This window comes from Entelurus aequoreus, linkage group LG15, assembly GCF_033978785.1.
Source record: "Entelurus aequoreus isolate RoL-2023_Sb linkage group LG15, RoL_Eaeq_v1.1, whole genome shotgun sequence".
In the NCBI taxonomy this organism is placed as follows: Eukaryota; Metazoa; Chordata; class Actinopteri; order Syngnathiformes; family Syngnathidae; genus Entelurus; species Entelurus aequoreus.
Window position 1 is genome coordinate 24,763,838 of NC_084745.1, and position 27,599 is coordinate 24,791,436.

Genomic DNA, 27,599 nt, shown 5'->3' on the forward strand with positions numbered 1-27,599 from the left:
TCCCCCACCCTAGTATTAACCTTTATTTTTGCTTTTATTACATTGTTTTGCTATATTTTTAAATTTTCAATGAGAATGTTTCAAGTTCTAGAGACTTTTCCAAGCCTTTTAGTGACTTTTTTAAAATTAAAAACGACTAGCAACAAATGTAGCATCTTTATCTGGTGTTATTGGAGACTGTACTTGTGTTTAGAGACTCTTTGCTTCCGCCACTCTCCTCTTAATATTTTCACATTGCACATTTTGATTGTTGTTAGCGGGTATATCTCAGATATATTTAAGTATGTCCACATCGCAGACATGCTGCCTCCGCTCCAGACAATCGGTTACGTCATCACATCCTGTTTTGGCAGTGCTGTTTTGGTGACTCTACAGTACACAAATAGTAGGCCATTTATTTCTAGTTATACAATTTATTACTGAAATGTTTTTTCACCTAAAAACACTATTTTTTTTTAGGTGCGGCAGCTTCTCTATTGGTACAGGCTGCAACAATGCACCTGGCTGACGTATTTGATGATTTATTCAATTTATGTGCTGAAATATCAGGAATTGTGATTAAAATGCACACGACACAATTTGAAACTGAAATATATATATATATATATATATATATATATATGTATGTATGTATGTATGTATGTATGTATGTATGTATGTATGTATGTATGTATGTATGTATGTATATATATATATATATATATATATATATATATATATATACATATATATAATTTCAGTGTGTGTATTTAAAACCTTGATTTAAGTTTTTTTAGGCGCTTTATAGGCAGAATAGAGTCTCTCGTAGACTCCATTATAAGCTGACTTTTGATTGCATTTATTTACTATTTAAAATGCATAAAAAAAGAAAACCATACGTGTTTTTACCTTACATGAAGATTGTGAATGATAGGAAACATTCTTGAAAAAGTGCAGTACCCCTTTAAGGTAAATGAGATGTGCAGTCCAAATAAATAGCGTGATTAATTTGCATTTATGCATGATTAGTGCGCTAATTTTTTGTGATTATGATGAGTTGACACATTAAACATACAAGAGAGTGTGTAACGTTCCCTTGAAATGTATGTCAATTATTGAATGGACTCCAATATAAATTGTATGTTTCCCTTAAAAAAATCTGAAAAAGATGAGTGGTCTGATATCGTCTATAGATTTGTACAATCAATACGTGGTACGAAACGACTTCTTTCCAAGCGAGAGTTTTTCTTCCTCACTCACACACACCAGCAGGGGTTGGGCAAGTAAACAAACAAAAGACGAGGCGTTATGATGCTAACTTCGAGAAACTGAGAATATGATAGTTTTTTGGTTGCATTTTGTTTTTTAAAACAAAAATGTTATGTTTTTTGTCTTTTATTTAGTCTCAATGAAGAGGGGTCCTCTTATATTTGGGTATGTATGGTAATTAGGTATGGGTATTTTTTTGCATTTGTACCAATTCCCGGTACCTGGGAATCGACACCAGTACTCAACGGTACTACATTTTGATACTTTTGAGGGTGTTAAGTCCAGAAAAAATTGAAATCATACAATGGAGACATGGTGGAGAAAATAATGTCGTCTTCCTTCATACTTCCTCCAAACGAGCCGTTAGAAATTTGCACAATTTGTGACATCAACGGCCATCTCCATATATGGTAAAAATGTACCTGAAAAGCTTTGTGCGAGTCTGCCATTGTAAAACGACGCTGAAGTCTATAAGTTCCTTTTTTTACTCTATCCTTTTGTTGTGGGGCAGACTGGCTCATACATGCACATGAATCCTCCGCTGTTGCAATTTCTACTACAAAGTAGCGTATAGTTCTAACTTAGTAGACTTAGTAGTCAGTAGACTCCATATGGAAGCTCTAAAAACTACAACAAAAATGCTGGGGATAATACGCCGTTGAAGTTGAGCCAGGTAAATAAGACCGGCCACAATATGGTGCATCCTGAAGAGACGGGTCAGAAAGCGGCTTGAAGATGGTCTGTAAAACATAACCTATGCAACATTTTGTCCCAACGAACCACCATTTCCTGTTATGTAGACCACAAGGAAATGTTTTACATTTAGGAAAAAAACATAGTATAACCCCTTTCAATCTGTTAAGTTTTCCAGTACTTCAGAGTCTAAAGCAGTGATTAGCTGATACACAAATATTATCATGAATAATACAAATCATAATAATAAATCATTAATATTATGATTATATTATTATTAGTGCATCTCCTGGGGGTTAAGTCTAGCCTTGTATTTAACACTGTTTTACTAACTTTATTCGATGGTTTTTGAACGCACCACATTTATTAGGCAATGAGATGCTAAAGTGATCCACTTCAAGAAACTCTTCAAACTTAAAGTGTTTACAAAGTACAAAGAAGAAGAACCATGATAAACATTCTGAATTTATTTCATCCATCCATCAATTTTCTAGATAATCTTGTTTATCTCACCATATGAAATATAAGTTACTTCACTAATTATTATTTGTTTATTTGTAATGTTATTAGTTATGGAGTATATTGTGAATAAATTGAGAACAGGAAGTGAACTAAAGTTTTAGCAACTGCTATGTTAACGGAAAGGGGTTGGAAGCTCTGCTTCTTCCTACTCCTTTTCGAACATGTTGAATGTATCATGTTGTATGTATCCAAATAAACACAAACTCAACTCAAAGTGGAACTTGTACATAACTTTCTCTGACGCTGCCATAATAGATTTATCAATTTTTTTACCTTTTTGTATCATTTTATCCTTGTTCAAAAATGTTGGTTCTCTGTGTGAATGTTTAAAGGTGAGCTTTGAAGTGAAGCGTTCCAACTTCGAAAGAGGTTTGCCGCCATCCAAATGGAACAAACCATTTTGCATTTTTGACAGGGGGTGAAGTTAGTATTGGATACACTTAATTTGATGCAACAACCTTATTTGTGAACTTTCACGACAACATTTATCTTGTACACATATTTATGACGTCTTTTTTTAAACGTACATGTTTGATTGACAGAAAAACGGTAGAGGTACAACATCCATACTTACCCCTCGACCCTTGAGCATGTAGTGTCAGCCATATTTGTTGTTGTACTGTATTTTGCTAAGGGAGAGTCAAAGTGCTACAAGGTGAAAGAAAGCAATTTGGGGGTGACATTAATTAAAACATGTGACTTAGTTAACTACATTGCATGTTTGTTGAAAAAAAACCCAATACAGTTCTCTCTTTTTTTCAGGACCAATAACAATGTCAAGCTAACAAGAGTCTGAGCTCGACTCCTTTCCTGTGTGCGGAGCTTTCTGATCAACTTTCCAGTTGGGTAAGTCTGAGCTCTATCTCCTCCTCTCGTCTTTTCACACAGCTTGGAAACAATGTGCTTTATTTCATTACACTGTAAATCCAATCTCATGCTTCACGCTCTGTAAAGGGGGAGCCCACACAGGCAATGAATAGGATGGCACGGTTGGAAATGTTGAGACAAATCCCTCAATTGACGATGCCAGTGGGTCACTGGGGAATGGGGACGGCGCTTCCGGGCAACTAAGTCATCAATTAGATGGGAGCCATCAAGCCAAAGTTAGCTCTGCTATTGTGTCACCATAAAGTGCACAGGATACATCTGCACCTTATAAAGGGATGCGATCTGATTTTGAGATATTAGAAAAAACACTGCTTTGTATGATGCACATCACTGTAGACTTACTCTCAAAAACGACATTATCTTTTGCAGGTGTGCCTAATTGTTGCCAATAAGTGTGTAAAAAAGTGTGGGAATGGCCAGCCTGTGAATTCAAAAGCCTTTCATCTCATTTCCTCCGCGCATGAATTAACAATGACTTCTCAGGAGGGTCAATATTTATTTCTGTAAATCTCCAGCAATCCATGTGCAATGTTTAGAACTGCCTTGTGCATAATATATATGCACTGTTGGTGTTAAAGGCCTACTGAAATGCGATTTTCTTATTTAAACGGGGATAGCAGGTCCATTCTATGTGTCATACTTGATCATTTCGCGATATTGCCATATTTTTGCTGAAAGGATTTAGTAGAGAACATCGACGATAAAGTTCGCAACTTTTGGTCGCTGATAAAAAAGCCTTGCCTGTACCAGAAGTAGCAGACGATATGCGCGTGACGTCACCGGTTGTGGAGCTCCTCACATATGCACATTGTTTACAATCATGGCCACCAGCTGCGAGAGCGATTCGGACCGAGAAAGCGACGATTTCCCCATTAATTTGAGCGAGGATGAAAGATTTGTGGATGAGGAAAGTGAGAGTGAAGGACTAGAGGGCAGTGGAAGCGATTCAGATAGGGAAGATGCTGTGAGAGGCGGGTGGGACCTGATATCCAGCTGGGAATGACTAAAACAGTAAATAAACACAAGACATATATATACTCTATTAGCCACAACACAACCAGGCTTATATTTAATATGCCACAAATTAATCCCGCATAACAAACACCTCCCCCCTCCCGTCCATATAACCCGCCAATACAACTCAAACACCTGCACAACACACTCAATCCCACAGCCCAAAGTACCGTTCACCTCCCCAAAGTTCATACATCACATATATTTCCCCAAAGTCCCAATAGTTACGTACGTGACATGCACATAGCGACACGCCCGTACGGGCAAGCGATCAAATGTTTGGAAGCCGCAGCTGCGTACTCACGGTACCGCGTCTGCGTATCCAACTCAAAGTCCTCCTGGTAAGAGTCTCTGTTGTCCCAGTTCTCCACAGGCCAATGGTAAAGCTTGACTGTCATCTTTCGGGAATGTAAACAATGAAACACCGGCTACGTGTTTGTGTTGCTGCAGCCTGTCGAAATACACCGCTTCCCACCTACAGCTTTCTTCTTTGCTGTCTCCATTGTTCATTGAACAAATTGCAAAAGATTCACCAACACAGATGTCCAGAATACTGTGGAATTTTGCGATGAAAACAGACGACTTAATAGCTGGCCACAATGCTGTCCCAAAATGTCTTCTACAATCCGTGACGTCACGCGCAGGCGTCATCATACCGAGACGTTTTCAGCAGGATATTTCGCGCAAAATTTAAAATTGCACTTTAGTAATCTAACCCGGCCGTATTGGCATGTGTTGCAATGTTAAGATTTCATCATTGATATATAAACTATCAGACTGCGTGGTCGGTAGTAGTGGGTTTCAGTAGGCCTTTAACACACTTTTTGTGTCTTTTTACGCATTGAAATCAGAAAGGACGCGCATTTCCGGAAGTCCGCGCGTCCCCGGGACTCTGAATGTTTTTGTTTTTTTACCGACCCACCTTCTCCGGATCAAAACTCCGGTTTGCTTGCTTTCTTTTATCGATTATCGCTTTCCGCCTGTGTTTTGTCTAGTTTATATTTTCCGTCCCTGATTATTGCGTTTTTATTGGTCGTCTTCAAAGTAATTAACTTTACGGTACAATTTCTTAAATTTTGATTCACTGAAAGTTTTATCAATGACAAATACTGCCTCAGTTCGCACTCGGACAACTTTACCGTGAGCGGCTGTCAAAAGAAAGACTTCATGGTAAACACTAAGGTGAGTGCAAAGTCAACCTTTTTAACTTCATCCGGTGCCATGCCTCCAGTAAATGACTTGTTTTAGTCTTTGTGAGTCCATGGAAACTTCACATTTATCTCCCACTGGATCGACATCATTCGAGGTTGGAGACAGGCTAGCTGTTAGCTTCAAGCTAACAAGCACCCGACCAGACTCCTCCACCCCAAAAACATACTTTGCAAGTCAACAAACGGGGAAAATAATTGCCTTTTGAAGTGTTAATGTGCGAGGAGTGTTCAAAAGGAGTCTCTTGAAGAAGTGGCTGACAAGTTAGCATCGCTGACAGTGACGTCATCACCGTCATTGTTTACTGAAGCAGAGGTGCTGACTGTGCGTTATGATAAACGCGCATGCTTCATCAGGCTCTGCTTTTATCGATAGAATTCTCAGATTTAATTTGTTATTATCTATAGCAGGGGTGTCAAAAGTGTGGCCCGGAGGCCATTTGCTGCCCGCAGCTAATGTTTTAAAGGCCCACGGCACCTTCTAAAAATACTATTAAAATAAACAAAAACATAACAAAAGTGGAATAAAAAAGCTTACAGGTGAAGTGTAATTTAGAAAAAGTTGCAATGTTGACTAATAAAACAAAGCTGGTTTTTTTTCTTTAAAACTGGCATTGCTCAAAACCTAGTATTTAATCAAAATCAATGTTTTTATGAATTATTGACCTATCCAAGGCTCCGACTACTTCACATCAAATATTCCACTTTGAAAAATATTTTTGGTGTAAGATTTTGCATATTTTGTGTTTGCCAAAAAAAAAAAAATATATATATATATATATAGTTTTCTTTAACAAAAAGGGCAGAAAACAAAAAAACAACATTAAAAATACATTATAAAAACTTAGAATTGACAGATAGATCTGAAGTTGATGTAGACTCTAGAGATTTATGCGTTAAATAAATAATGTTTGTATGCCCTGGCACACGATTATCATAATTTCATGACCGAAGCAAAAAACTTTTTACACTTTAATACTGAAATAAATACATTATTAGATACAAATATAGAAGAAACTACCAGCAGCGGTAAAGTTTAGATCCATGAAGGAAAGAAGAAAGTGAATGAATGTTTATAACTGAATACATTTACATATGCATAAAAATGTGTTTTCTTTTGGTATAATTTTTTTTTATGAATTAAATAACGTTTATGACAACCTTTTTCCAAAACACAATATAGAATGTGAGATATAACAGGATAATGCATACATTTATCATTTACAAGAAAATGGGACCCCAAACATTTACTGTGGGACCCCATTTTTATGACTTAATGGGGTCCCTGAGACCCCATTTTGAAAATTCTTAGCGCCAACACTGTATATGTGTATATATGTATATATTAAGGGTGTTGGAAAAAATCGATTCGAATTCAAATCGCGATTCTACGTTGTGCGATTCAGAATCGATTCTCATTTTTAAAAAATCTATTTTTTTATAAATTAATTTTTTTAATTTAAATTTTTTTTAATTGTTTTTTTTAATTTTTTTTATTAATCAATCCAACAAAACAATACACAGCAATACCATAACAATGCAATCCAATTCCAAAACCAAACACGACCCAGCAACACTCAGAACTGCAATAAACAGAGCAATTGAGAGGAGACACAAACACGACACAAAACAAACCAAAAGTATATTATCAACAACAGTATTAATATTAGTTACAATTTCAACATAGCAGTGATTAAAAATCCCTCATTGACATTATCATTAGACATTTATAAAAATGAACAATAGTGTCACAGAGGCTTACACTTGCATCGCATATCATAAGTTTGACAACACACTGTGTCCAATATTTTCACAAAGATAAAATAAGTCATATTTTTGGTTCATTTAATAGTTAAAACAAATTTACATTATTGCAATCAGTTGATAAAACATTGTCCTTTACAATTATAAAAGCTTTTTACAAAAATCTACTACTCTGTTTGCATATCAGCAGACTGGGGTAGATCCTGCTGAAATCCTATGTATTGAATGAATAGAGAATTATTTTGAATCGGGAGAAAATCGTTTTTGAATCGAGAATCGTGTTGAATTGAAAAAAAAATCGATTTTGAATCGAATCGTGACCCCAAGAATCGATATTGAATCGAATCGTGGGACACCCAAAGATTCACAGCCCTAGTATATATGTATGTACACATAACGAGTCATAAGGTATTTTTGAATTAAAAGCAGTCCCTAATTGAATCATAATTAGCGACTGCAACGATTAGTCGACATTGTTGACGATTAAATTTGTCACCGGCAATTATATTTGTCGACAATAGTCGTGAAGTCATCACTCGTGTTTTTCCGGGCGCTACTCGCAAAATCCTTGCTAGGGATAAGATGTAAAGTATGAGAACATTTCCTCTTATTCTTGTTAAAAACATGAATACCTTGCTCGTTTTGAAAAGCGGACATTGTTTTTTATGGCAGTACATCTGTGATAGGTGAGCATTTAAAGCGGAGGTATGATGTCAATATCTAGAAAAAAAAAAAGCGTTTTGTTGACAAGCAGTAGAAAATGGATGGATGGATGTTTGTTTTTATTGCTGCTATTTTAACAGTTTTAAAAAAAATACATAGACAATGTTTTTTTTTTGTTTTTGTTTTTTTTTAGCAATTTGCCTTTCCTTTCTTTTAAATGGACAACATCTTAAAAGTGATTAAAATGTTTGTAACCGCTGAATGAGCAACACAGTAACAGACAGTATGAATACATATTCATGAATTAATTAGTATTTGTTGTTGTTCGTAAGCACATGCCTAAATTAACTAAAGCTGCATTTAGAAGTCGATGGTACAATCAGAGCCATTAAATATGTGTACGCTTTATTATACGACTAATTAGGATAATCGTTGACTAATTGACTATCAATATAATCGTTATTTACAACTCGAATCATAATACTGCATTTTAAAATGTTATTGTTTATATTGTATTTCAACTGCACCTAACAGAGTAGCCGCCTGTATTTTCATCATGCTCTCATGTTTGATGACAATAAAGCATTCTATTCTATTGTACAACAAAAATCCCCTTGATAGCAGGCATCAAATAATAACATATTATTATATTAGTTATATTATATTATATTATATTATATTATATTATATTATATTATATATATATATATATATATATATATATATATATATATATATATATATATATATATATATATATATATATATATATATATGTATATATATATACATATATATACATATATATATATATATATATATATATATATATATATATATATATATATATATATATATATATATATATATATGTATATATATATACATATATATATATATATATATATATATATATATATATATATATATATATATATATATATATGTATATATGTCTTAATTAGATTATCCAAAAAAATAGTGCTCGATACCGTGGTAGAGCGCAATATATTCTCAATTCCTTGGATATCTTTTTATACCGCTTTCCTGTTTTATGCAGTTCAATTAGCTTTTCTCGTAGATCCTTTGACAATTATTTTGCCTTCGCCATGACTCAGAATCCAGAAACATCTGTGCAGCACTGGATGAAAGATGCAATGGTCTGCCCAGAAACTCACTGACCTTTTATACACACACATTAATTACAAACAAACAGGTGACGATTTGAACCTTGATTAGCCATTCAAACCTGTGTGTGTCAACTTTTCTGTATGTTATCAGATCAAAGTCACTGGGGTATGTAAAATTTTGATCAGGGTCATTTGGGTACTTTCTTTTGTCATTTTGATTTAGAAAGAGTAAACACAGTTGTTTGCCAATAAATGGCTTCACACAACCATTGAGCATGAGTGGAAGAAAGGTTTTTGTGTTATCATTCATATTCTCTGAAGAATGGCCAAGAAATCATACATTCTCCCAGGGTATGTAAATTTATGAGCACGACTGTATTTATTTTTAGACATGGACCAAAAAAAGACTTGCTGAATTAACATATTTTGTTTGATGGGATGATATTTGATGGGGACGGCATGGCGCGTTGGAGAGTGGCCGTGCCAGCAACCTGAGAGTTTCTGGTTCGATCCCCACCTTCTACCAACCTCGTCACGTCCGGTGTGTCCTTGAGCAAGACACTTCACCCTTGCTCCTGATGGGTCCTGGTTCGGGCCTTGCATGGCAGCTCCCGCCATCAGTGTGTGAATGTGTGTGTGAATGGGTGATTATGTCCTGGGCATGACGTTAAAGGCCTACTGAAATGAATTTTTTTAATTTAAACGGGAATAGCAGATCCATTCTATGTGTCATACTTGATCATTTCACGATATTGCCATATTTTTGCTGAAAGGATTTAGTAGAGAAAATCGATGATAAAGTTCGCAACTTTTGCTCGCTGATAAAAAAAAGCCTTGCCTGTACCGGAAGTAGCGTGACGTCACAGGAGCTAGTATTCCTCACAATTCCCCATTGTTTACAATGGAGCGAGAGAGATTCGGACCGAGAAAGTGACGATTACCCCATTAATTTGAGTGAGGATGAAAGATTCGTAGATGAGGAACGTTACAGTGAAGGACTTGAGAGGCAGTGATGGACGTATCTTTTTTCGCTCTGACCGTAACTTAGGTACAAGCTGGCTCATTGGATTCCACACTCTCTCCTTTTTCTATTGTAGATCACAGATTTGTATTTTAAACCACCTCAGATACTATATCCTCTTGAAAATGAGAGTCGAGAACGCGAAATGGACATTCACAGTGACTGAACATGTAAATACACGATTAATAATATTCAGCTTTGCTAAGCTAAAAAAATATAAGCTAACCTAGCAACGTAGCCAACGTGATAGCATCAGTCTCAAATGCAGATAGAAACTAAATTAAAAAAAACCCTAACTGGATGGATAGACAGAAGATCAAAAATACTATTAAACCATGAACATGTAAATACACGATTAATAATATTCAGCTTTTCGAAGCTAAAAAAATAGAATCTAACCTAGCTACGTAGCCAACGTGATAGCATAGCAGTCTCAAATGCAGATAGAAACTAAATTGAAAAAAACCCTGACTGGATGGATAGACAGAAGATCAAAAATACTATTAAACCATGTACATGTAACTACACGGTTAAAAATTCTCAGCCTGGTAAGGCTTAACTATGCTGTTGCTAAGGCTAATTTAGCAACTTAGCAACCAGACCTCACAGAACTATGTACTATCTGCTTTTTCTATTGTGGATCACGGATTTGTATTTTAAACCACCTCGGATACTATATCCTCTTGAAAATGAGAGTCGAGCAAGCGAAATGGACATTTAAAGTGACTTTTATCTCCAAGACAATACATCGGTGACACACTTAGCTACTGAGCTAACATGATAGCATCGTTCTCAAATGAAGATAGAAACAAAAGAAATAAACCCCTGACTGGAAGGATAGACAGAAGACCAACAATACTATTAAACCATGTACATGTAACTACACAGTTAAAAATTCTCAGCCTGGTAAGGCTTAAAAATGCTGTTGCTAACGACGCTAAGGCTAATTTAGCAACTTAGCAACCGGACCTCACAGAACTATGATAAAACATTAGCGCTCCACCTACACCAGCCAGCCCTCATCTTCCCATCAACAGCCGTGCTCACCTGCATTCCAGCGATCAACGGCGCGATGAAGGACTTCATCCGTGGGTTTGGCGGCAAGCATCGGCTAGGCGTAGTAAGTAGTCCTTGTTGTGTTGCTGTACGTATTGTACTTAGCCGCTAAGACACCGATCGATCCCACCTGCAACATTCTTCTTTGCAGCCTCCATTGTTCATTAAACAAATTGCAAAAGATTCACCAACACAGATGTCCAGAATACTGTGGAATTTTGTCGAAGAAAACAAGAGGCTTTTCTATCGGGTCCGATGAGGTCCAACCACTTCCGTTGCTTTTGTGACGTCACGCGCATAAATCATATCCAAAGGAGTTTTTCAACCAGAAGTGTGGCGGGAATTTTAAAATTCCACTTCATAAGTTAACCCGGCCGTATTGGCATGTGTTGCAATGTTAAGATTTCCTCATTGATATATAAACTATCAGACTGCGTGGTTGGTAGTAGTGGGTTTCAGTAGGCCTTTAAAGTGCATCCGGCAGTGGAGACTCCTCTATGGGGTCTTGGGGCACTAGGAGGTTAACCCCTTTACTACTGTTACCCCAGGTGGCCCTTGGCAAAGGCCTAGTACCTAACTGCCCCCTAGCCAGGGATACGGTGAAGACCTCAACGGCGGAGCAGGCGGAAGACAGTAGATTTAAGAACTACCACAACGGCTGCGATGGCGGAAGAAGCCTGCAGCAGAAAAGGGTCCCCAGTCGTCTTGGACTCCATGCCACTGGACCCTGACCCGATTTCTGTCAAGGATCGTGTGGTGACTGTCTGTGCACCAGTCTCCCTACGTAAAACAAAGTCACGCACAGGCATCCTCCATAAAGGGATACACCCCTACCAGGAGGATCGTCATACTCGTTCGAGTGACCGCCGGTGAATGTGGAAATGGTGTCAAAGCGCTTTGAGTACCTTAAAGGTAGAAAAGCGCTATACAAGTATAACCCATTTACCATTTACCATATTAAAAATAATCAAATAAAATATACAAATAAAATAGAACAGAAGTTTTGGCTGAGTCCAGCCAATAAAAAGTAAATATACAGCGTATTTCAGAGCTGTTCTGCATATCTTACAAATGAAGTCAACGTGTCAAAAGTTTTCAGATGTAATTCCACTCTTTTGACACGATGGACCACTGTGGTATCGACCTGATACTATACTACTCTATCGTTACTGTCAAGTTGTATCGATACGCCCACCTTTGTTTACATTCAAGAGCTATAGTAATCGGCATTAAATGGCATTAATCGGCAACATTCTTTTTCATGAAAACCGTCTGATTCTGATCGGTGGCAGAACGATCGGCACAGCCCTAAAATTTGAAAGGAATCAGATTGAACTATTAATAATCTTAAATCGAAGATAGCCTAGTTAAAAACACCAAACAGTACCACATTCCTTACACATTGGTCTCAAACATAAGTACTACTTTCATCCACTAAGTCACTCAGAAGTCTTGTTACAGGTTTTGCTTTCAGAGGCACTTAACTTCACACGAGTTCTTGTACACCCTTGATGTGCGTCTTCAGATATTTGCTTTAATCTCGTCCAACATCAAACCTCTAGAGATGGGAAAAGTGGAAATGGGGACTTCAGGAGGTCACGCTCAAAGCAAACAAGCTTTTCCTCGCCTTGTTTTTGCAAAGTGGTACACTGTTAACAAACTACTGACGACACACTTTGTGTCTACTTTGATTACAACACAAATAGACTCCCATTTTTTTTCAACTCTGTGCAGAAGAGCGCCGCTAATTGATATTAATTATCTTGTATATTGTAGTACACAAACGATCACCCACGTGTCCTCCTTTCTTGTCAACCTGCCTTGTTTCTCAGGTGAAAAATGGCAACGGCGTTGCGATACTTTGCAGCAGGAAGAAGTGTTTACATGATGGATGTGTGCATTTCCAATTCTGTCTAATGAGTTCCGCTGCCATATTGTGGGTTCATTATGAGAAAGGGAATCTGCATTACTGAGATTGATAAGAAAGAATAATACCTCCCTAATGAGGAGGATAATTATGGTGTGGTGCAAGTCAGGCTTGCTATTTTCTGTTGTTGGGTTTGTTTCATATTTTTTTTTAGTTTATGAAAAATATGAATCGTCTCGTATTTAATATCCTTCATACCTGTTCATATTTTTTGTGGTACACTGAAAAGATGAAAAGCAGAAGACCTGTAGCCAATCCACTCTTTAACCATACCAATTTGACTTCAACCTTCTTTCCATAATTTTAGGCAATTATTCATTTTTATACAATTTTCTTGTAATACTGAAACTGGATTTTTGTATAATAATGATTTTAATTACAACTATTATTACAACTTTATTTGTATAAGATACAACTGTAATCTCTAAATATTGCAACATTGTTTTGCAATAGAAGCTCATTTGTGTGACATTTAAACATTTTCTTAAACTATTACAGTAATAGGACTTTTTTTGCAATATAGTAAATTACCGTAGCTTTCATTAAATGGCACTTTATTATTTTTGTCAAAGTGATTTGACAGTCATTTAAAAAAATGTATAATAAAATTACCTTCACATTTTCATAGAAATATAATTTTTTTCTGGAAAATTCATATTTTTTGTCCTTCTATTACATTTTTTTTCCAAATACAATTTCAGTCTCGGCAGACGGTGGCACAGGGGTTAGTGCATGTGCCTCACAATACGAAGGTCCCCAGTGTTTGATGATAAAATGACATTGTTGTTATATTGTTAGGACCTGATCAAGGAGGGGATCCCAGGATGCAGAGATGGGAGGCAAGGTTGAATTACAAAAAGAGGAATATTTAATTAGTCCAAAAAGAGTAACAAAAGGCGATGGGGCAGAAGTGCACACCATGAATAAACAAACAAAAACAGGTTCTTCAGTGGTAGGCAGGGAAAAGGCCAGGGCGCACTGAACACAGCAAAAAGTCCAACACAAAATCCGCATTACCTCAGGGGGGCTAGGAAGCAAACACAAAGAGGTGAGGGATTACAGGAATAAGGAGAGGCTACATATCGGGACTGACGAAGTGAAGCAGGCACATGCACGTGGGAGGTGCAGGAGACAATAACCGGCGAGGCCAAGCTGACAGTGACGTGCCTAAATACCGGAGTGCTAATTGTGAGCAGGTGTGCCACAAGGTCCGCCCCTCGCCGAGGACAAATCACTAAAAGCACAGGTGCAGACAAGAGGAGAAGGCAGGAAAACACTAAAAACACAACATATATCTTGTTTCTTGTAAAATTTAGAGTTTCATTAGCCTTGCAGTTGCACTTCCAAGACAAAGTTAGCCTTTTAGCAATCCAGTAATCCACAGGCCAATATTAATCTACTCAAAAAACATTTTATTTATATAATACACACACGACACAGTCACATATACGTTGGTAGCTGTCATTACTAGCTTGCGATTCATCACTCAAATGTGTGTAACATAAACACGAAAAATAATTCCTATTTTTTACAAAATGCACACTCACCTAATATGCTAATTGATTGTATTATTTTTTAAATATATTTGATGTTCTGTGAATGAACATGAATATCATACATTAATATTATTTTACCTTATTTATTACTTTATTACTATAATTGTATATGTTATTGTACGGACAAGTAGTAGAAAATGAATAGATTGATATATTGAGTGAAATTAATGAACAGAAACACAGTGATGGATCTGTGTGGTCTTTACAAAATAATGACATAACAACTGTATTGCATCTTGCACTGCAAACATAGTTGACTTGTTTAAGACATAAAAAGCAGGTGTTGATAAAATAATTCCCTGTTGTTCCCGTTTCTTCAGAGTTCCTGGGGAAGTAATTAAAAAAGGAGGAAGAGTGCAAGATTTTACGAAACGACGAGAAAAGCATGAGTTTGCAGTGATCACTTTGTTAAAGGTTTGTTTGATATACCGTATTTTCCGGACTATAAGGTGCACTTAAAATCATTTTTTTCTTCTCATAACTCGACAGTGTGCCTTATAACTCGGTGCGCCTAATGTAAGGACTAAGTTTGGTTGGGCTTACCCACCTCGAAGCAATTTTATTTGGTACATGGTGTAATGATAAGTGTGACCAGTAGATGGCAGTCAAACATAAGAGATAAGTGTAGGCTGCACAGTTTGATGTGCTTCAACGTACAAGTATTATTATGGTGTGTGTATAAGGTAAAACATATTATCTTGTTTTGTTTTGCAATGTTATGCAAAAGCAACTTTTCTTACCTTTTGGTACCTGCTGATCTGTAATTGAGATCGGCATAGATCCTGAAAAACTGCGCGCATCCGCATTTGTAGTCCATGCCGACGGCGTCGATAAGCTTCTTCTTTTTCTCTATCTTCTTATGGGGCATTCATCTTCCTCTGTTGCCATTTCTACACCGGTACAACAAAGATGACGGGGAGAAGATGTTGCCAAAGGTGAGCCACGTAAATAAGACCGCTCACAAAACGACGCATCCGGAAGCGACTGTCAGAAAGTGGCTTGACGTTGATCTGTAAAACATAATCTATGCAACATTTTGACCAAATAACCACCATTACATGTTATGTAGACCAGTACCGGTACCGGTCAATGGATTGATTGGTACCGGGCCGCACAAGAAATAATTTAAAACATTAAAAAAAAAAATATATATATATATATATATATATATATATATATATATATATATATATATATATATATATATATATATATATATATATATATATATATATATAGTATATATATATATTTTGAATTGTATCAACATAAAAAACACAAGATACACTTACAATTAGTGCGGCAACCCAAAAAAACCTCCGTCCCCCATTTACACTTATTCACACTCATTCGCACAAATGGGTTGTTTCTTTCTGTTATTAATATTTCTGGTTCCTACATTATATATCAATATAGATCAATACAGTCTGCAGGGATACAGTCCGTAAGCACACAAGATTGTATTTTTTTCTGCCAAAAAAAAAAAAAAAAAATACCCCCCACCCCCCACCCCTGGTCCGTGGGACAAATGTACTTGCGTTGACCGGTCCGCAGTGACAAAAAGGTTGGGGACCACTGATGTAGACAACAAGGAAGTGTTTTCAATTTAGAAAAAAATTATAATAATATGACTCCTTTAATGCGCCTTATAATCCGGTGCGCCATGTATATGAAAAAATATTTTTAAAAATAGACCATTCATCGGCAGTGCGCCTTATAATCCGGTGCGCCCTATGGTCCAGAAAATACGGTACTTATGTTTATTATTTCCCATTTAGATATTATCTTAATATTTGCATTTCTTTTAACACGTTTGCTACGAGTGTTTCGAAAACCACCAGCTCGGAGAGTCTAAATAAAAGAAAGCAAATGTCAGCAAAACCTAAGAGTTAAGTTTTTACCAAAGGCAGCAATCATAAATGAAGCTTTCAGCACACACGCAATGTTGACATCTATAGTTATACTTCGATAAAGACAGGGAAAAACACGTTACTCGTAAACGGCACATCAGTAGACGCAAAGTTAAATCATGAAATGCAACCAAAAACGATGCACATGTATCCGGGATACACAAAGAAGTTGTAGACCTCCATGCTTTTCCCAGTTTCTATTTGTCTTGCTGTGTAAAATGGCGTCTGGAGCCCAATCGTTCAATATGTCTGGGGACACGACTGACATATAAGCCCAGGAAGATTTAAGCCTCTTTTGTGTCACGGTTGGGTCGCATGTTTATGCGGGGTCGTTCTCCCAGGATGCAGACAGATGACTCCAGACGAAGCGTGCAGGTAAGAATATGATTTATTTCTCATAATTCATACACGGAAATACAAGCACACAGGAAACAAACAAAAGGGATGCGTGCCGATTGCACGCAGAAGCTTAGGTAGCAACTTAGCACAGGAATCAAAAATCAAGAACCAGCAATATATCCAAACGTAACTGTTGCATTCAGCAAACAAGGAAGCCAGGCCGAGCGTGGCGAGAAACGGGAATACGTAGCTCTCTGATTAGTGCCCGGCAGCAGGTGAGCATCCCGGACACTAATCAGAGGCAGGTGATAATAATTTGCACCCATGGCAACTAAAACAAACCCAGGGGTGCACAAAACAGGAACTGAGGGAGTCCAAAAATAAACAGATCATGACACTTTTGTACTCAGATAGTTTGCACGCTGCTTGTTGTTCAACAGCCATCTTGGTTTTGTTGACCACCACTGGTTTTCACTTCCAGGAAGAAGTCTTATGTCGGAATACGAGGAATTGTAGCCTGCCTATGGAAAATCCATTATAAATTAACATCAAGCTAGCCCATTTTGGAAGAGTAGAACCTTACTTTACATTTGAGCGTTTCCTACCAAGCATACTTGCCTTTTGGTGTTGAAAATGTAAACATTACTTAGAGGGAGTTTGGCCGCCCTGAGTAGTGGGTGTAGTGATAACTTTTTTTTCTCACATTAATAAAACTTTAATGTTTATTATAAAAATATACTTACTTTTTTGCTTCTTGTTTTCTATAAAACGCCTACACGTAAATATGCATGCACTGCTTCTCGTGTGCACATTCATATGTGTAGCACGTGTAATGAATGAATGGACTGGTAATAAGATCCAGGTATGCAATTAGAACATACATAATGTTCAGCAAGGGAGCTGCTGAGGTCACCCTGAAACTGAAGATGCGACTAAAAGAACAAATTGCCTTCTGCTAATGTTTTATGTTGCAGAGTGTACTTTACTTCATCAATCAAAACCATAAGTGAGGTGAAAAAAGATGGGTTTAATGCACCTATCTAATATAGTTTATCTTTAAAGCAATACAGCTATAATGAATATTCCATACATTCTTTTATGAAGTGCATTCTCCGCTTCAGTGTGTGGACACAGGATGGTGCCAGTTGTCCCCTACTGTGACGTTCCAGGATTACACGCTCCTTGAGTGCTTGCATAAGTGCCTTTATTTCTCTTTTCATTTAGCCCAGACTTCATTTTGCATACTCTTATCTTCACTTGAACTACTTTTTCCCCCGCCTGAAATTGCAGACTGGGAATCTTTTCAAGACAGACAAAAAAAATAAAAATCAGCAGCCGCCTGGTGGTGAGCTGTTGCAGTTTCTTCATTCTGACGTTAATTAAATTCCCAAACTGCCCGTGGGGCCCAGACCTCAAGCCTTCAAACATTCAATATCCATGATGGACTTCAGAGTTTATCTCCCTGCCCCCCGCCCCAACTTCCCACACTCACCGATGGCGATCAAATGACGAAGGCGCCCTTCTTTAAGGTATACGTCACAGGGCCAGAAGGGAGGACAAAGACAAATACTGCTGGCATGAAAACGAGAAAGATGACCCCCTGGGACGACGCGGTTTCATTTTATTATCTCATTCAGTCCATTCATTCACTGCTTTTGAAGGCCTCGCTCCCTTGCGCACTTTATCACGCATCTACGGTGCAATGTTGCCTCCCCAACATCAGTAAAAGATCTACTTTCGACTCACGTGTACAGGATTATCTTCAATAAGTGCAGTAAAAACTAGTAAAAGAAAATATTGGAATTTTACTGTGCCGGTTCTTTGCTTTAATGCCCCCCACCCCACCAAACAACCGGCCCGACCGTGGTCAATGAATAGCTGCAAAATACAAATTATTCATCGTAAATCAAATATTTTCAGAGCTTAGAGCTGGGGTGTCAAACTCATTTTAGATCGGGGGCTACATGGAGAAAAATGTACTCCCAAGTGGGCCGTACTGGTAAAATCACGACACGATAACTTAAAAATAAAGACAACTTCAGATTGTTTTCTTTATTTAGAAATAGAACAAGCACATTCTGAAATCATAACGTTGTTGTTGTTGTTGTTTTTTTTACAATAACCTGTTGCGGTTAATAGTATATATATTTTATTTGTCGTTCTTTATATTTTCTGAATAAATGATGTGATAATGCTCATCAGTAAACTCATTGGTGTTCATTTTTAATCTATCAAGATAAAAAAAGTATATCAAAATCAAATTACAGGATGTTATTTATGTGGTTTGATCATTTTCCTCGACTGATTACGACATCCATTGGACAGATTTAGAACAGCTGTTTCTTTCATTCAAAATTTCAAGTACATTTTTATACTTAGCAAACTCATCCCGCGGGCCAGATAAAACCTGTTCCTGATCCGGCCCTCTGAACTTACGTTTGATACCCCTCAGTGGTGTGCCGTCATGGCCAGCAAGGCCATTTCTGCTGGCCAACATAACCAGAAATCATGATCATAATTAAAGATAAAAGTAATTTTTTATTTACTTTCCCTAAATATCTAAAATAATTAATATTCTCCATGTCATATCATGCTCCTTCCAGCGCTTATAGAGTTTTTATCCAATCAGAATTCAGCTAGCTTATGTTGCCATTCTGTACTAAATCTGCCCGAAGACTTCAGAATCAACAATGCTGGCGTCTCTGCACTGTAAGTGAACGGGGACATACAGTTGATAGACATTTGAGATAGCCTATCAGATCACGAGTGGTTGTCAGTAAGGCCTTCTAGCTGGCCAAATGGCAGTTATATATTGTGATGTTATGAGCTCTATAACATAAGAACTCCATTACCCAGCATGCCACAGTAGTGAAGAGCATGTGCAGTAGCCACGTTCAGCCATGCCGGCAGCGGGATGTTTTGGATGAGCACGCTGTGGAGCAGGGGTGGGCAATTAATTTTTACTGGGGGCCGCATGAGCAACCCGAGCACTGCTGGAGGGCCACACCGACAATATTTCAATTACATTTTGCTCAAATTATTTTTGATATACCGTAAGACAAATAATAATAATAATAATAATAATAATAATAATTTAATTTAACCTATCTTAACTTTATACAAAAGAAGATTGCTTTTGATGGTTTTATTTTTAACACTGTCTTACACAACACTTCCTGATGTATAATACAATGCAAAAATGTCAATTTCTGTCACTTTATCCTGCATCCTCTTTAAAAGTCCAACATTTATCCCCGTCAGATTTGGACAACCATCTGTTGTCACACCTGCCAGCTTGTCCCATTTCAGTCCTAACATGTCCAAACACGCATTTACCTATGTGAACAAGTCATTACCTGTGGTTGTCTCTTTAATTGACTGCATGGCTGCCAGCTCCTCCGTGATTTGAAAGTCTGCAGTTATCCCACGTAAGAAGATGAGCAACTGGGTGGTGTCACGTACATCGCAGCTCTCATCCAAAGCCAGCGAAAAACAGTCAAAGTCGGCCGTTCTGTTCTTCAGCTGAAGCTCCAAGTTTCCAGCGATGGTCTCAACCCGCCTCGTTACAGTGCGTCGGGAGAGTTACACTTTCTCAAATGCACCCCTCTTCTCCGGGGCATATCAGCGCAACAGAGTCCAATAAGCACTCCTTAATAAACTCTCCGTCAGAAAACGCCTTGCTTTTTCTGGCGATTTTGTGAGAAATGACGAAACTTGTCCTGACAGCTGCATCCCTGGGGGTGTGAAATTTGGCTAAAAGTTCTTGTTGGGTTTGCAGTTTTACCATCAACGCATCAGCCTCCCTTGCACGTGCTTCATCAGACAGATTCCGGTGTTTTTCCTTGTGCTTCGTCGTGTAGTGGCGATTCATATTATATTCTTTAAACACAGCAACCTGTGTACCACAAATAAAGCACACGGCGTTACCTTTAATTTCTATAAAGAAATACTTGGCAGTCCATGTCTTGTTGAAAACACGGCATTCGTCATCAACTTTTCTCTTTTTAGCGTCTCGGGGGTAACCGTGCATCACTTGTCGCTGTGCACCTTCACTCACAGGTTACACAGGGGCATACGCCCATAAATAACACTTTTCAAAATAAAAGCAGCACAGTTGTATTGCACGCACGACATAGATGTTTTTTTTAACTTATTTTGTAATTTGTGATTGCAGCTGTTCACATTCACTCACAATCGCGCACGAGCATACGTCCACAAAGAAGTAATACAAATAACTAATTTCAAAACAAAAGCAGCACCGTTGTATTGCACACTCGACATAGATACTTTTTTAAATGTATTTTGTAATTTATGATTGGCCTCACGCGGGCCGGACAGGGACGCACAAAGGGCCGGATGTGGAATGCCCAGGTCTGCTGTGGAGTAAACTTTAGGAACTCAGCCAACACGCCTCGTCTGCATCTTTTATGATGAGACAAGACAACACATATATTTGCAAGGCCATTTTCAAGAAGGATATTTAAAGAGAAACTACATCTTGTGAGACAATGTCGGCCAACCCCGGAAGCTCAAATGGGTTCTACAGATTGAGTTCAGATATTCTATTTCTTTATTTTTTCACGTTTAATATGTTTCTGGCAATTTAAATTCTGACAGTATCACATAAGATATGTTTTCATTGCTGATGCGGGTTTATTGGTTTTTAAATGCGCCAGAAAATAACCCATTATGTAGTGTAGAAGTGAAGTGATTTATATTTATATAGCGCTTTTCTCAAGTGACTCAAAGCGCTTTACATCGTGAAACCCAATATCTAAGTTACATTTTTAAACCAGTGTGGGTGGCACTGGGAGCGGGTGGGTAAAGTGTCTTGCCCAAGGACACAACGGCAGTGACTAGGATGGCGGAAGCGGGGATCGAACCTGCAACCCTGAAATAATGGTATTTTGAGAGGTAATCATTGAAGTCGGACATCACTGAAGGCCTAGGTGGCACGGCCCGCCACTGATACCCCTGGCTTACAGCATAAAACGCCTGTTTACGACCTTCTAAACACGTCTTTAACATTATGAGAGCCCTCAAGATTAGGGACGTAATGATTAACCAGTTTTACTATTGACCGCGATTAAAAATATCACGGTTATTTAATTGCAAAGGCTCCACAAAACCGTGTGCTTCAGTCCTCCTCACTCGCTATAAGCAGACAATATGCTGACACGTTATTTTCGGCAAAACCTACACGGAACGAAAACAAAGTTACACCAGCAGCGCACGCGCTTATACACACCTACTGTATCGAGTGACGTGCTAGCATGATACTAGCTAGCTACTGCTATGCTAAAATGGCACCAGGACAAAGCAACAAAGCCAAAGTCGGCAGCGTGGGAACATTTTGGGTATTTGGGAAAAATGACCAAGGAGTCACTGAAGATGACTTTTGCCAGGTTTGGGTAGAACCTGCCAAAAGAAATTTGCGGCTAAAGGGTTTAATACGTCCAAATTTGATATAGCATTTCCAGGATCACCAGCCAGATGAGGTGGCGACTTGTCCAAGGTGTACACCGCCTTCCGCCCAAATGCAGCTGAGATAGGCTCCAGCACCCCCCGCGACCCCGAAAGGGACAAGCGTCAGAAAATGGATGGATGGATGGACCATCCAGCAGAGGTGTGGACTCGAGTCACATGATTTGTACTCGAGTCAGACTCGAGTCATGAATTTGATGACTTTAGACTCGACTTGACAAAATGTAAAGAGACTTGCAACTCGACTTAGACTTTAACATCAATGACTTGTGACTTCACTTGGACTTGAGCCTTTTGACTTGACATGACTTGCTACTTTCCCCGAAACCCAAAGATTAAAAAGTTATATCAGGAGCGCTCCGTATCTTTCATTTTGTACGTGTCTGTCTATCAGCGTGTGTGCTCTCAGTACAATAGCCAATCAAATTACCGGTAGATCTGCGTTGTTTTCATCCCACAGCATTTATCCAATCAAATTGCAGGACAACCACCGAACAAGAGTTGTCAAACAACGCGCCAGTGAGAAAGATTTATACCAAAGTTGGTTTGTTCGGGTATAAAAACTACGACTTGGTCAACAAAAAACAAATTTCAGTATGCTAAACATGCAGTTTGAATATTACAGACGGAGACGCAACAACTTCCAATTATGTTCGACATTTGAAGTTGCACAAAGAACGGTAAGTTTTGAATGTAAGCTAACGTTTATTGGCTAAGTAACGTAACTTTTATTTGCTGTGTAGTTAAATCAGTGAGGCTGTAAACTCACTGCTAACGTTATAACCATAGACATCTTATAAGTAGACGCAGCATCGAGCGCTACTGCCTACTGGCGCTGACAAGACGCGGGGCCGCCATCTTGGAGTGGGGATCTGCTCCACTCAGTGCGTATTTTAGCCACATAAATAAAGACAAACATAGTCAAATAAAGGTCAGTTAAAATGTATACTATATTAAGAATATGTGTACATATTGCATAGGGCCCTGACATCTAAAAAGTACAACTCTGTTCATTGTTATGTTCATGTATTTGTTATGTTTTTCAAGTGTACGCACACATCAACACACATACAGTATGAGATGAGATCAATGAGATAAGGTAAGAACAGAATAGAAACTGCTGTGGAACTAGTTACAATGCAATATGCCATGGAAATACAATGTTAATACTTTTGTGCAAATAAGTACAGTTGCACTTGTTTTTTCAAATGTGTTTATTCTGTAAAGGAATGAGTTAAATGTTTAAAATGACTGGTTAATAGTGCTGTTATGAAGTGCAATGTCAGCACTATTTTTTTTCCTGCAATTTCAAATGCACTTGTTTTAATAAATAAATACAGCGTTTTAAAAGCATACACAATCTGTGTAAATATATTAGTCTGTGGTTAAAAGGACTTGAAAGGACTCAAAACTCAAAATGCAGGACTTGGGACTTGACTTGAGACTTTTCAGTCTTGACTTTGGACTTGACTCGGGACTTGCCTGTCTTGACTCCAGACTTGAGGGCAAAGACTGGAGACTTACTTGTGACTTGCAAAACAATGACTTCGTCCCACCTCTTCCATCCAGCTTTACACGCCAAAGTAAAGGTAAGAGAGTTCAATTATGTCAGTGGCAAGTTACTTCATGAAAAAATGTGTTGGAAGGTAGTTGAATATAAATGTGTTGAGTCAGTTCATTGTAAACAAACAGCAACAGGGGACCATTTAATGTCAAAGAGTGCTTCCTCCTGTTTGTGTTGAATAAACTATAGGCATTGTAAATTAATCTAGCAAGGGGCAAAACACTAACATAACATCAGGAGCTTGTAGAAAAACAACACTACACCATGGGATCTCATTATGTGCATTCCAGTTATTAACACAGCATAAAGTAGATTAACAGGCATGAGGACTGTTGATTACAATAATACATTTACATGATTTATTCCTAGTGAGTAGCATTTTCCCTGGGGGTTTAATAAAGTTGGTCTCATATTAATTGCTAGGAAATATCATGTATGTATTAATAATTATAATTATGTTTATTTATTATTTACTAATATTGTCAGCAATAATAACACTTCAAAATATTTTAGGAATATGTGATTTTATACCATTGTTGTTGTGAACTTAATCAATACATAATAATTGTGAAACTGTGAATATTACTCAAATTATAACCGGTTCCGGTTCACCGTGCGTGACTGCTCGCCGTCTGTTCGCTGTTGCGAAAAAGGCTAAGTATCGCTCTATCTGCGTGCTTTTAATTGTTCTACAGCTTTCTTTATCATTTCTCAAACATATTTAGTGGTACTATTTAACTTGCAAATCACCCGATCTCTGTCCCACCACCCTTTCCTCAGCTAGCTAGCTGCTAAGCTAGCGCGGAGAAAGGCAGCGCCGGTCAGAAGGTAAGTAGGAAGCTACTCCCGCAGACCGCGACCACTTCCCTGAGGACAGCAGGAACTTCACTCGGTGACAGAAAACACCGTAAGTAATGGCTTCCTGCGCGTCTTGCACCTTACTCACGGAGAGGCTGGCTCTGCTAGAGGGCCGTGTCCGCCAGTTAGAGCAGAGTAATGTCGTAACTTTAGATGTTGCGGACACATCTGCTAGCGTTAGCTGTAGCGAGCTAACTAGCCCAGCTTGTAGCAGTCCTAAGCGGCATACAAGCTACGGTGTACCGGTTGAGACGCATAATAGATTTAGCTCTTTAGCTAGTCCTACACCCCAGTCTACCGGGCACCACACCTTAGTCATAGGGGACTCCATCACCCGAAACATAAAGCTTAGCAAACCAGCAACAATAAAGTGTATCCCCGGGGCCAGAGCACCTGATATTGAAGCTAATCTTAGGGAGCTAACTCGCAACAGGCCTAGTAAACACGTACGACAGGCTAATCGCACCACTAATTATGCGAATATAGTTGTACACGTTGGCTCCAATGACACTAGAATGAGACAGTCAGAGATTACAAAGAGAAACATAGCCAGGACTTGTGATCTCGCCAGAAAGATGTCCAGGCATCGAGTAATTGTCTCTGGCCCCCTGCCTGCGAGAGGCAATGATGAGAGATATAGCAGATTAGTCTCGCTTAACAAGTGGCTGGCTATCTTCTGTAGGCAACAGAGACAAACGTTTATTGATAACTGGCCCTCTTTCTGGGGCAAACCAGGCTTGCTGATGAGAGACGGCCTTCACCCTAACCAGGAAGGCGCCATCATCCTGTCTAGAAACATAGACTACTATTTAAGTCTCACTTGACTGACTACACTAGAGCAAGCCCGGTGACAGGCAATTACAATGTCTGTTAGTCCGGGTGAGGAGTCAGTTAAGCTAGAACTAGCCAGCGCCAGGCTGGATAATCCATGTACGCATGGCAATTCTCTTAGAATAATACACAATTCACATAATGTTTTTTCTGTTGTGTCTGTGTCAGAGGTGGACATGCATTCTACTGAGGTGGCAAATTATGATATGTCCAGTCTATTGCAGCACCAAGCAAACAATCGGAAAATTCCCGTCATATCAATTCCTAGATATGGTCGAAACTATTTAAAGTGCACTACGCATAATAAACGCAACATTGTTAATATTGCTACTACGGATAATCTTAACAAAAATTTGTCAAAACAGCCCAATACCTATACTATGGGCTTTTTAAACATAAGATCATTGTCTCCCAAGGCGTTATTAGTTAATGAGGTCATTAGAGACAACAATCTTAACGTCATTGGTCTTAGCGAAACCTGGCTCAAACCAGACAAATTTTTTGCGCTCAATGAGGCATCTCCTCCTAACTATACAAATGCGCATGTTGCCCGTCCTCTTAAAAGGGGAGGGGGTGTCGCACTAATATACAATGAAAATTTCAACCTTACCCCTAACCTAAATAATAAATATAAATCGTTTGAGGTGCTTACTATGAGGTCTGTCACACCGCTACCTCTCGACCTGGCTGTTATCTACCGCCCCCCTGGGCCATATTTGGACTTTATCAGTGAATTCTCAGAGTTCGTTGCTGATCTAGTGACGCACGCCGACAATATAATCATAATGGGGGACTTTAATATCCATATGAATACCCCATCGGACCCTCAGTGCGTGGCACTCCAAACCATAATTGATAGCTGTGGTCTTACACAAATAATACATGAACCCACGCATCGCAACGGTAATACAATAGATCTAGTGCTTGTCAGGGGTGTCACCACCTCCAAAGTTATGATACTTCCATATACTAAAGTAATGTCCGATCATTACCTTATAAAATTTGAAGTTTTGACTCATTGTCAACAAGCTAATAATAATAATAACTGCTATAGCGGCCGCAACATTAATGCTGCCACAACGATGACTCTTGCTGACCTACTGCCTTCGGTAATGGCACAATTCCCAAATTATGTCGGCTCTATTGATAACCTCACTAACAACTTTGACGATGCCTTGCGCGAAATTATTGATAGTATAGCAACGCTAAAGCAAAAAAGGGCCCCTAAAAGGCGCACCCCATGGTTTACAGAAGAAATTAGAGCTCATAAATTATCATGTAGAAAGCTGGAACGCAAATGGCGCGCGACTAAACTTGAGGTTTTCCATCAAGCATGGAGTGATAGTTTAATAACTTATAAACGCATGCTTACCTTAGCTAAAGCTAAATACTACTCATATCTCATCCGCCTCAACAAAAACGATCCTAAATTTCTGTTTAGTACAGTAGCATCGCTAACCCAACAAGGGACTCCTCCCAGTAGCTCCACCCATTCGGCAGATGACTTTATGAATTTCTTTAATAAGAAAATTGAACTCATTAGAAAGGAGATTAAAGACAATGCATCCCAGCTACAACTGGGTTCTATTAACACAAATACGACTGTATATACGACGGATACCGCCCTTTCAAAACCGTCTCTCTATTTTTGATGAAATAACATTAGAGGAATTATTACAGCGTGTAAGTGGGATAAAACAAACAACATGTTTACTTGACCCACTTCCTGGGAAACTTATCAAGGAACTGTTTGTATTATTAGGTCCATCAGTGTTAAATATTATAAACTTATCACTTTCGTCCGGCACTGTTCCCCTAGCATTCAAAAAAGCAGTATTCATCCTCTGCTCAAAAGACCTAACCTCGATCCTGACCTCATGGTAAACTACCGACCGGTCTCCCACCTTCCGTTTATTTCCAAAA

General features: G+C 38.4%; 1 protein-coding gene across 1 annotated transcript; it reads left to right on the forward strand.

Annotated features, from left to right (window-relative positions):
* The first annotated feature begins 3,086 nt into the window (after positions 1 to 3,086).
* On the forward strand, positions 3,087 to 27,599 carry LOC133630418 (uncharacterized). Its single transcript, XM_062021999.1, has 3 exons — positions 3,087 to 3,118; positions 3,226 to 3,309; positions 24,768 to 27,599. The coding sequence occupies exon 3, from the start codon at positions 25,709 to 25,711 to the stop codon at positions 27,326 to 27,328; it is 1,620 nt and encodes a 539-aa protein (XP_061877983.1). The 5' UTR covers positions 3,087 to 3,118; positions 3,226 to 3,309; positions 24,768 to 25,708; the 3' UTR covers positions 27,329 to 27,599.